Raw genomic sequence first — 10,620 nt, 5'->3', positions numbered from 1 at the left:
CAGCATGGCCATCTTTTCTATGAGAGGTCAACCTGAGGTTTTATTTATCAGAACATAGAATCATGGAGTTAGCTATGCCATCAGTCATTTTATTTCGGTTTCCCGTGCAGCTGCGACAATCACTTGAACAAATTATTTGAACAAAAAAACGATGGAAATACTTTAAACAATAATATTAACTGCAACCTTTATATAAATGTACAAAGTATATAAAAAGTAATCGGTCATAAAAGGAAAAAAAGAGCACACAAACACACACACACACTTATTATGACATAATACATTCTAAATGAGGAAACACTAGATACACTCTGGTAGGGTCTAGTTATCTGCTGTAAACATCATCCTTGTCCTAATCCATGTGTGGTTGTGTGCGTACATGTGTACATGCCTGTGTTTCATGCGCATCTGTTTCTGTATGCGTACATGGGTTGGACTGTATGGTCATTGAGGTTTGTTTGTGTCTGTAAACTCACACATCCTGAGTGGAAGACAGGCTGACGTGGTAACTGATGACGGCCTCGGGTAGAAGTTGCCCCAAAACACAGATCTAGGGCTAGATTCTTTCAGATCCGCGCTTGCTGACACCTGCATAGAGGTCAGAGGTGGAACTGCATTAGAGCTGTCAAATCAACAGGCGCTCCTGGCGTTATACCTAAAGCGGACATTGCCATTGGCTGCACGGAGTCGCATTAACAGAAATCTCATGCAGGCCTGTTTACAAGTTAGAACACTGGAATTTGAGATGTAATCTGCACCTCGATTAGGCTGATAGAAATCCTCATTATTTTGTTGAATGATTTTGAATTTGAGCGTCATTATTTCTATATAGCCTACAAATTCTCGGTCTGAACTTCTAACACAAGTGGGACGGTGTGGCTTCATGAGATCACCAGAGCAGCTGCTCACTGATGTGACAGCTCCAACCCAGTTACATCTCCGACACGCCAAAACATCAGCTTTGCGGGTGTCGTCTATCGCTGGTTAATGCTTGATCTGATTGAATCTAGGCCCTAGTATCAGCGCAACCTTAACCTTGCCAAACCCTGACCTTAACCAATAAGGGGAACAAAAAAAAACCTATACCCAAGGTCAACTTCTACCCTCTCCTCAACTGTCATTGGTGGGTGGGGGTGGGGCCTGAGACTGGGGGCGGGGATCAGGGCTGATCAGCCTATCCAGCTCATCGACCTGCGGGTTGAGTGTGGCTGCGGGTCGTGTTGGCTCCCCCAGTGAGGCGATGAGGTTGGGGACACTCTTGCTTCGGACACACTGGAAGTCCACGTGTCGACTCTTCCCTTCCTCCTTCTCCCAGGACAGCTGGATGAAGGGCCGCTGCACGTAGTTATAGATGACCTCTGACCTCCCACCGGGACGGCGCTTCACCTTCTCCTTACAGGTAGGGTACCCTGGGATACATGAGGACCAGACGCACATCATGTTCAGTATCCCTGTAGGGTTTGCAGATTTGAGGGTAAGCAAAATGTTGCCTATGGCATTGGAAGACTTGGGGCTAGATTCAATAAGTATTCCGGAAGATTTGTGTTATAGCGCAATTTAAATGTAAATGTAATTTTCGTTTGAGATGACATATCCCACTGGGCACAGACGTCAGTTCAACGTCTAGTTTTGATTTAAATACGGTTGAGTTGTCAACTAACGTGAATTCAAGGTGAAATCAACAAACAATTACACCATGTCATTGGATTTAGGTTAAAAGCTGGGTGAAAAAAAGTAGAAATGTCCTGACGTTGATGACGTTTTGCAAATCCAATCAGTTTTCCACATTGATTCAACATCATCACATAACATATATTTTTATTTATTGAAATAACGTGGAAAGAGCTTTGATTCAATCAGTTTTTGCCCAGTGGGATACAGCGTGTAACACAAATGCGGGAACATAGCCTTTAAATTTCAATCTAGCTATAGACGGGTTGGTTGCTAAGCAACAAAACCTCTGTATGCAACTATAGGGCAAATCAGACGGGGTTGGCTTAGATTGTTGACAACATGCAAACTATATTTTGTCTCCAATGTACATTGAAAATACATTTTCACAATGAGCACTTGTTGTTTCTCAAATGCATCGTTACAGTTGTTGGTTAGCTAGCTCGCAAATGTTTTGCCATATTAGCATTGACATAAAATCAGACAAAACAGCTCAAAACAAGACATGATATCAATAACAAGATGAAACGTGCCACTTAAGATTCCCCTCAATGTTACTAGCTATCTTGCCATCCAGAATCACAACAAAACATGGACTTCGTCACCATTAAAACATGTGCATCGTTTTCATCTGCTAACCCATATATAGCATGGATCTTCCGAGATACGGATTGAATCTAAACCTTGGATTGCTTATACCTATTTGTTTCTTTCAGATATTCAGACACCTAAGCAGAAGAGGCTAGGAGAAGAGGCTGAGGGCTAGCGGGTTGATTTGGGACATGGTAACGGACTCACCCTCAATGCCGATGCGAATGTTCTTCAGTCCTCTCTCCTTTAACAGTGCTTTGGCCACATCTCTGTTCTCTATGTACTTGAAGAAGCGGTAGAGTTTGGTGCTGTACAGAACTGGGTACATTGAAGAGAGAAAGAACAGGAAATAATATAATAAGGAAAATTATTCCTTATTATTTTCCCCACAAAGTTGGGGTACTAGATTCTCAAAAATCTAAAGTATAGAAAATGAAACAAACAGCACTGTCCGATGTCAATTATCTATTTTATTAATAATGTATGATTCCTTATAATTACCCTGAGAGAGGTGAAGGACTAGGTCACTTACTCTGTGAGTACTCCTCTCCCATGGGTGGAGGGTTGTCATGGTCCCAATCCACTATGTCATCATCTGTGAGAACTACGATGTGACACTCCCTCTCCCCCTCCTGAGCACTGGACACCATCACTGGGACAACTAGCTCCTCTAGGAAGACATCAAACTGACGCTTAGCACCGTCGTTGGACAGCTCATGCAGCAACGCACCTGGGACAGGAACGAATGGTCACACCATTTGAACTATGACCTCTGATTTGACATCATAGTCTCTTGTACATGGCAAAATGTATATATATATATATTTTCACTATTGAATATATAATATATATATATATATATATATATATATATATATATATATATATATATATATATATATATATATATAATATATATATATATAATATATATCATATATATTATATATTCAATAGTGAAAATTCAAGATGAAGAAGACTCAGCAAATAAGAACAGGTTTTGAAAAGTGGTTTAACTTAATTCTGAAAACTGTGCATGCAACAATTGCAAAACATTACTCAACGTTTCGGTTTTGAACAGGGCCCTGGTCAGACCCGATGTGACTGTGCTACTCACTGAGGTCTCGGCACCTGACGGTACTGTAGTCAAAGTTAATACAGAGGTAGTCACACGCTTCTCTGAGCTCCGACACTGACACCCCCTCTGGACACTGCAGGATACCCCCTTTGTAAAAGTCCTGCAAGAGAGGGAGAGAGAATGGGAGAGAGAGTCAAGGGACAGAGAGGAAGAGGGGGGGGAGAGAGAAACACAGTAGGTTAGTTTAGGTAAGGGAAGATATAAGCAATTTCATAATTCAGGGGAACTATTTTAAGTGAAACACACCAGGACGACTTTGAATATGCTGGCTCCGATTCCCTCAGCGATCTCATACTCTCCCTTGGCGTTTGGCCGCGTGAAGTGACGGGCAGGACCAAACATCCTGAGAATTCAAATGTGTTATTTATTTATTTAATTATACTAAATGTCCTCACAATATGCATTTCTGAGTTTAGTGCATGTTGATAACCTTGTCTGTGTAGATGTCCAGTTACCATTCAAGTCTTATTTCCTTTCCTTAGTACAGTGTTGCCACACCCTGATCTGTTTCACCTGTCTTTGTGCTTGTCTCCACCCCCCTCCAGGTGTCGCCCATCTTCCCCAATATCCCCAGTGTATTTATACCTGTGTTCTCTGTTTGTCTGTTGCCAGTTGGTTTTGTTTCGTGAAACCTACCAGCGTTTATTCCCCTGCTCCTGTCTGTTCTTGCTCCTGTTTTTCTAGTCCTTCCCGGTTTTGACCGTTCTGCCTTCCCTGACCCTGAGCCTGCCTGCCGTTCTATACCTTGCCCCACCTCACTGGATTATTGACCCCTGCCTGCCCTGACCCTGAGACTGCCTGCCGTTCTGGACCTTTTGCAGCCTCTCTGGATAACTGACCTCTGCCTGTCTTTGACCTGTCGTTTGCCTGCCCCTGTACTATAAATAAACTTGTTTCTTCAACACTGTCTGCATCTGGGTCACACCTGAAACCTCATAAGTGTAACTTGTCAGAATCATAACAATGCCTCCATTGTATATGCGAGAGAAGGTGTTAATGAGAGGAATATTCCTGGGTAAAATTTGACCAATCTCAGATTATTAGCCCAGATTAACCCAAATGGCTAATGGGTCAGAGTAAACATCACTCTCTGAGACTAGAAACAAACCACTCTGAAATGATTCTTGAGGGATTAGGGTTTTGTTAGTGTTTCTTCTTTATCTTTCCCTGATCTAATAATAGGCTGTACTACTGTATTGGACACGGTGGTGATCCACGCTTGCCTGATGACTAACCTGGCCTGAGACCTGAAGACTTGCGCTAAGGCTTTGGCTGATTTAGGTCAGTGGGCTAGCACAATCTTGTGGGAGTCTGTTACACTGTAATAAAAGAGTCTAAATCTGACAGACAGATTGTGATGCTTAGGGGTCTGGACCTTACCTCCCCAGCATGGTGTCAGGGTGGGCGGTGAACAGGGTGGGGTCCACCACAAAGTGAGTCCCGTCCACCATCAGGGTCACCCGCTCATGGGGGAGGCGAGACAGGGGAGACAGGTTCTTCTCGCCCCTCCCCTCACGTTGGAAGTCTGGACGTGCTGCCATGTCAATGTCTGGGGGAGAACAAGTACCATCACAGTTGACCTCATGGATTTACATTTGTGCCCGAGATATCCTACAAATATGTCAACTGACAAATGTGGCCAAAACCATGAGGCAGTGAGGACACTGGCTCTGACATGGCTTTATCCCCCATTACTCCAACACAGCCATATCAGGGTTAGACGGAAACAAAGGTGGGCTGGAGCAAAGACCTGCCCTACTGTACTGTAGGTCTAGTTGACGGTAAGGGGTCAGACAACTAGTAGTATACAGGCCTTCAAACCGGCCGTCCCACTGTCTCAGTGAGCCTATTAGCCTGGTGCCCTGGACCCATCTGCTACTGTCAGCCTCCTCACTAAGCCCCGAGAGGAGGAGATTACTGCAGTAGCGTACCGTAGCTGCACAGTAACGTGCCAGCTTTTCCAGCCTCACCAGTTCTCCCAGTTATCTGGACTGGGACTGAGACAGACAGCAGCAGGAGGGTTCATGGGAATAACTGTAGAGTGATGAAGTCGACAACAGTGGCCACAATACTCTCTGTCTTACATACAGTATCTGCTTGGGTCTCTGACACTGAAGATTGTTCTGCTACTAACAAACCTGGCATTCATCTCCCACCAATAGGGCAGTGATGTCCCTGGTGCACTTAAACTTGGTATTCAGCTGAGACAACAGAAGTAAAGCATTACATACAGAAGTGAATGTGAGAGGACAAAGAGTAGGTATTATCCCGGTAGAATGAGAGAATTTGTTATTATTTTTTATTTAACCTTTATTTAACTAGGCAAGTCAGTTAACAAGAAATTCTTATTTTCAAAGACGGCCTACCGAACAGTGGGTTAACTGCCTTGTTAATGGGCAGAAAGACAGGTTTTCACCTTGTCAGCTCAGGGATTCGATCCAGCAGCCTTTCCGGCCCAACGCTCTAAACATTAAGCTCTACCCAACGCTCTAACCACCTGCCGCCCAATTAGAACCTGTCTAATGAGAATAACCATTAGACAGGCCGTAACCTATGTTCATTTAGCTTTTCAAAGTAAAATAGATGTAGTAAAAGGGTAATTAGTTAAAGGGTAATTAATGCGTGGGTTATTCTACTGATATAACACCTAAGTTGTAACAATGGTCTTCAATGGTGTGCAGTGCACAGCATTCCATTGTAGCCAACAGGTGGAAGACAGACAGGTTCTAATGTAACACAATGAGGAAAAGGGTTTGATGGGATGCAAATTCTAACAACTGTTGAGGAGAGCTGATAATATTAACACTGCACTGTAACATAACTGGTAGCCTAAGCCCAAAATCAAGATATATGGTAGGCTACCCCAACCCATACCGAACCACTAGCGGTGGCCCCCCTAAATGTGGAGTATGAAATCATTTTTACATAACAAATTTTTGCTATCATTCTTTTTTTACATCCTTATTAGACAGTGGCAACGATGATGATTATGAACATGGTCTTTTGCCTGCTAATGCCTGCAATGCAGTGAAGAAAACGATATGACAACAATAACGTCTAATGTAACTGGCCCCTCTAACAGTACAACTGGCCCCAGCTTGGCCCCCCCAGTTGAAATGGTCTAGAACCGCCACTGGCCCGAACCCCATCAACAATTCTGTATTTGTCTAGCTAATAAACAGCACTGACTATTTTATTCAGTCTGCGTCCAGGGTGTAGACAATTTTCACTGTAGCCGTCCCTGCTGATTTGAGATTTGACAGCGCTACGAATTACGCTGCGCCACATGTCTGGAGCTTACGTGCCCGTATCACGGTCTGCATACGTCATAACAGAAATACAGAGCTGTATTATAAAATGCCATAATAACATTCAGATAGAGTTGCAGACATATTACCAAAACATAAGCTATAGGCGACGGAGACCACCAGACAACGACTAACCACCAGCCTTACCAGAACGTCTGAGTGAAAACGGCTGTTCTCTGTAACCGGTCTGTCACGCGAACGATGGACCCGATGCCAAGTGCCAGAGCGCGGGGTGCAGGAATATGGGTTTACCGAAAGCGCCCCAGCCCATACGGTGACAGCGGATCAGTGCTCTCAAATCCAATTACTCTCGATGTAGAGACCCAGAGACTCTCGTGAGAGAATTCCCAATCCGTTTGTTTCAACGCGCAGAATTGCTACTGTGTATCTATCTTTCTTTAACTGACCCCTACCATGTATCTCCAATAATTTGACAGGGGGGGTGGAACTATTTTCACTTCATAAAGTCATATTTATTGGTATGGTTTAGAGAAACAATATTGAAACAACTATCCGAAACAGAGAGTAAATAATAAAATGTCTCAAATAATGTTATCTGACCGTAAGGCGCTACAGAGGTAAGTGCTTACGGACCAGCACATGACTGGGGCCAAGCCATCCAGGACCTATATAATAGACGGTGTCAGAGGAAAGCCCATAAAATTATCAGTGACTCCAAGCCAAAAGACGGCTGAACAATTAATCAAATGGCCACTGGACTATTACATTTACCCCCATCCATATTTTCTGAACACTGCTGCTACTCTCTGTTTATTATCTATGCATAGTCACTTCACCCCTACCTACAAAAAATTACCTCAACTAACCTGAACCACCGCACACTGACTCGGTACCGGTAGCCCCTATGCCTCGTTATGATAAAAATATGATGGCAGTAAAGACATGACCCACCTTTTAGTATATCAAGTATAGGCAGTGGCGACCCGTCATTCAGGGCAGGTGGAGTTCATTTTTGCAAAAAATAAATACACGTTTTTTTGGGGGGGCTTGCCTGATTTGCATGTTATTTTGGCATTAATACGTGTCACATATCAGTTTGCAAACAATGTAAAAAAAAATATATCATTCAGTTAATAAAGCCACATACAAACATGGTCTCTTTTTTGTTTTCTTGAGTAATGCAGCTCCAAAATGCAGATGTTTCAGCCTAGTTCAGTGCTTTCTGTGGTGGTGGGGCAAGCCAGCAGAAAATATGAAGCGTTGCACTGTGATTGGCTCAGTGTTCTATCACTCATTGGTACACTACATCACCTCCAAGTCTAAGGGTAGAGCTTGAAAATTCAAGCACCTTGGGTGCTGCCATAGAGTTACATTAGAAGTATCCATCCAAGAAGCTCAAGGTCATTGGCCGCAGATAAAAGGACATCAAATCACGTTATATGTACAGTTTTGATTGGACAGATCATGTCAACATCATACTTTCAAAATCTTAGCTAGCAGTCATCATCATGAATCAAGTCGACAATCTACTGGCAAATCCTTTTCACTCCTTGTCATATGAAGAGAAATAATGAAGAGAAATTATAGATGAAATGTGTAGGTGCTCATTGGCCATTGGACATAAACATTACAGAATGTTGGGTAAACTCAGATTACCCAAGTTGGAAATCGCAAATTCAACAATGAGTGGTTTGGAAGGAATCAGTGACAGTGGCTAACTGCAAGCATTGTAAAGCAATCACTAGCCTGCTATTCAGAGGAGTAGCTGTGTGGTCCCAAATCTGGGATTAAGGGGCTTTTTTCAAAATTTGAAATGATAAACATTCAACATTGGCCGTGCTGTCAATGAAGCATGATTTGTGCCGTGCTCAAAACAACTGTTAACTCGGAAATACAAAAACTTGACTTCAGTGAGTTCAAGACAACTGGGAAGTTGGGAATAAATGAGCTCCGACTGGGAAAATATGTTTTGAACGGTCAGCCAACTCGGAATTGTAAATCCAGCCTCTTTCTAGAGCTACAACCTGAAGATCAATGACGTAATCATGATTCAACCTTGTTTTTTTCAGAGTTCCCAGTTGTTTTGAAAGCACCATAAATCCCAAGAATGCCCGACTTTGATGACGAAATTTGCCCACAAAGGACCGCCGCGCCATGTTCAAGTGAGCACAGCACAACAAGGTGAGTCCTGCTGTATGCTTCTGCATAAATGATGTAAAATACCAGAGAAATATGTATACTGTAGCTAAGAAAGTAATACTAAGTGAATGTTGTGTAGTGAGGTGTTACTAGCCCATGTGCCTCACCCTAATAATTTGGTCTATTTACCCCTCTTAATTTCGCCAACTGTTCTGACTTGGTGTACAGGGAGAACACTGTAAGAACGGCCGATGTTCTGAATTCTGTCGCTGTACATTTCAAAAGTGCTAAACAAATAGTTATATTGACTACGTCCGTCCTAGCTCACTCATTAATGTCTTAATCGAAATTACGGATTGCCTCTTATCTGCTTGTCTTCCCCTTATGCCATAGTTTGTACATCTCAATTGTCATTAGAAACCACATTTGTTTAAGCAAGTCAGCCATATCAGCTAAATTAGTCTGAATGAACTGTTTCGCTGCCAGACAAGGCTCACTGATAGCCAGGTGTAGCAGTGGTAAGATGTTGGGACAGCTTTATGTAGGCTGTTTGTGGGCACCGTTTGTTACCGCTATAGTGTAATTAATGTATTGTTTAGTGTTGTGTTGTGTAGTGACTTTGCTAGCATATATTCTACTTTTATTGTTTTTTGCCCCATCAAGAGTTTCATGCTAAAATCACCACTGAGTATAGGCTACACATTATACACATTACACACCTTTGTTTGTTTAAAAAGGTCTGTGGGAACAACAGATTTTATCATGCAAAACTTATTGAGATTCAAATGTTATTGCATCTTCTATTTTGCCTATTTTATTTTGCTTTTATTTAACCAAATTCAGATGAATCATTAAAAAGACAATACCACTACCTCTTGAAATACAACCTAATCACTTTTAAGCTTTTAAAGGGGGCAATCTGTGATTGCTATATGCATTTGTGGACTTTCTAACAAATGATATACACATTAATACTTGAAGAATATAACTTATAAATGCCTTATGAGCTTAGTTCAACTATCGTCATACCCCATCAGAACCCAAATTACAAGCTTGTTTTACTCCAATGTTGGTAAATAATGTAATTATAAACAAATGCTGTACCTTCAAAACATTCTTACAACTATATTTGTTGATATCAATGGTGGAACAAGCTCCCTCACGACGCCAGGACAGCGGAGTCAATCACCACCTTCCGGAGACACCTGAAACCCCACCTCTTTAAGGAATACCTAGGATAGGATAAAGTAATCCTTCTAACCCCCCCCCCCCCTTAAAAGATTTAGATGCACTATTGTAAAGTGGTTGTTCCACTGGATATCATAAGGTGAATGCACCAATTTGTAAGTCGCTCTGGATAAGAGCGTCTGCTAAATGACTTAAATGTAATGTAAAATGTAATATCATGGAGCTCCTATAGAGCTCCATTTTTATGGAATGGTCTGCCTACCCATGTGAGAGACGCAGACCCGGTCTCAACCTTTAAGTCTTTATTGAAGACTCATCCCTTCAGTAGGTCCTATGATTGAGTGTAGTCTGGCCCAGGAGTGTGAAGGTGAACGGAAAGGCACTGGAGCAACAAACCGCCCTTGCTGTCTCTGCCTGGCCAGTTCCCCTCTCTCCACCGGGATTCTCTGCCTCTAACCCTATTACAGGGGCTGAGTCACTGGCTTACTGGTGCTCTTCCATGTCGTCCCTAGGAGGGGTGCGTCACTTGAGTGGGTTGAGTCACTGACGTGATCTTCCTGTCTGTGTTGGCGCCCCCCTTTGGGTTGTGCCGTGGCGGAGATCTTTGTGGGCTATACTCGGCCT

The 10,620-nt window shown here is 42.8% G+C and overlaps 1 protein-coding gene and 1 long non-coding RNA gene across 2 annotated transcripts; one reads left to right on the top strand and one right to left on the bottom strand.

The window, feature by feature from the left end:
* Window positions 1–68: 68 nt before the first annotated feature.
* LOC106565116 (BTB/POZ domain-containing protein KCTD20) lies at window positions 69–7,093 on the bottom strand. Its single transcript, XM_045691500.2, has 7 exons — window positions 6,856–7,093; window positions 4,781–4,949; window positions 3,647–3,743; window positions 3,380–3,500; window positions 2,795–2,992; window positions 2,470–2,580; window positions 69–1,409 (listed from the first exon to the last, which is right to left on the bottom strand). Exons 2-7 carry the CDS (start codon window positions 4,939–4,941, stop codon window positions 1,111–1,113), a joined length of 987 nt encoding a protein of 328 aa, XP_045547456.2. The 5' UTR covers window positions 4,942–4,949; window positions 6,856–7,093; the 3' UTR covers window positions 69–1,110.
* Window positions 1,296–4,302, top strand: LOC145859531 (uncharacterized). The gene is made up of 3 exons (XR_014379733.1): window positions 1,296–1,399; window positions 2,388–2,456; window positions 4,085–4,302. It is a non-coding gene; the product is annotated as an uncharacterized LOC145859531 (long non-coding RNA).
* Window positions 7,094–10,620: the final 3,527 nt, after the last annotated feature.

The sequence above is a fragment of the Salmo salar genome, chromosome 12, assembly GCF_965601325.2.
Source record: "Salmo salar chromosome 12, fSalSal1, whole genome shotgun sequence".
NCBI classification, from domain to species: Eukaryota; Metazoa; Chordata; class Actinopteri; order Salmoniformes; family Salmonidae; genus Salmo; species Salmo salar.
Note: the sequence above shows the minus strand (reverse complement) of the source record. Positions and strands in the feature narration are given on the sequence as shown.

Bases quoted from the DNA above. Each gene is read 5' to 3' on its own strand.
- LOC106565116 (XM_045691500.2), bottom strand. From the start codon at position 4,941: ATGGCAGCACGTCCAGACTTCCAACGTGAGGGGAGGGGCGAGAAGAAC. The intron at 3,744-4,780 runs GTAAGGTCCAGA...TTGAATTCTCAG, and splicing joins CCTGACACCATGCTGGGGAG to GATGTTTGGTCCTGCCCGTC. The intron at 2,993-3,379 runs GTGAGTAGCACA...TTCCTGTCCCAG, and splicing joins CGTCAGGTGCCGAGACCTCA to GTGCGTTGCTGCATGAGCTG.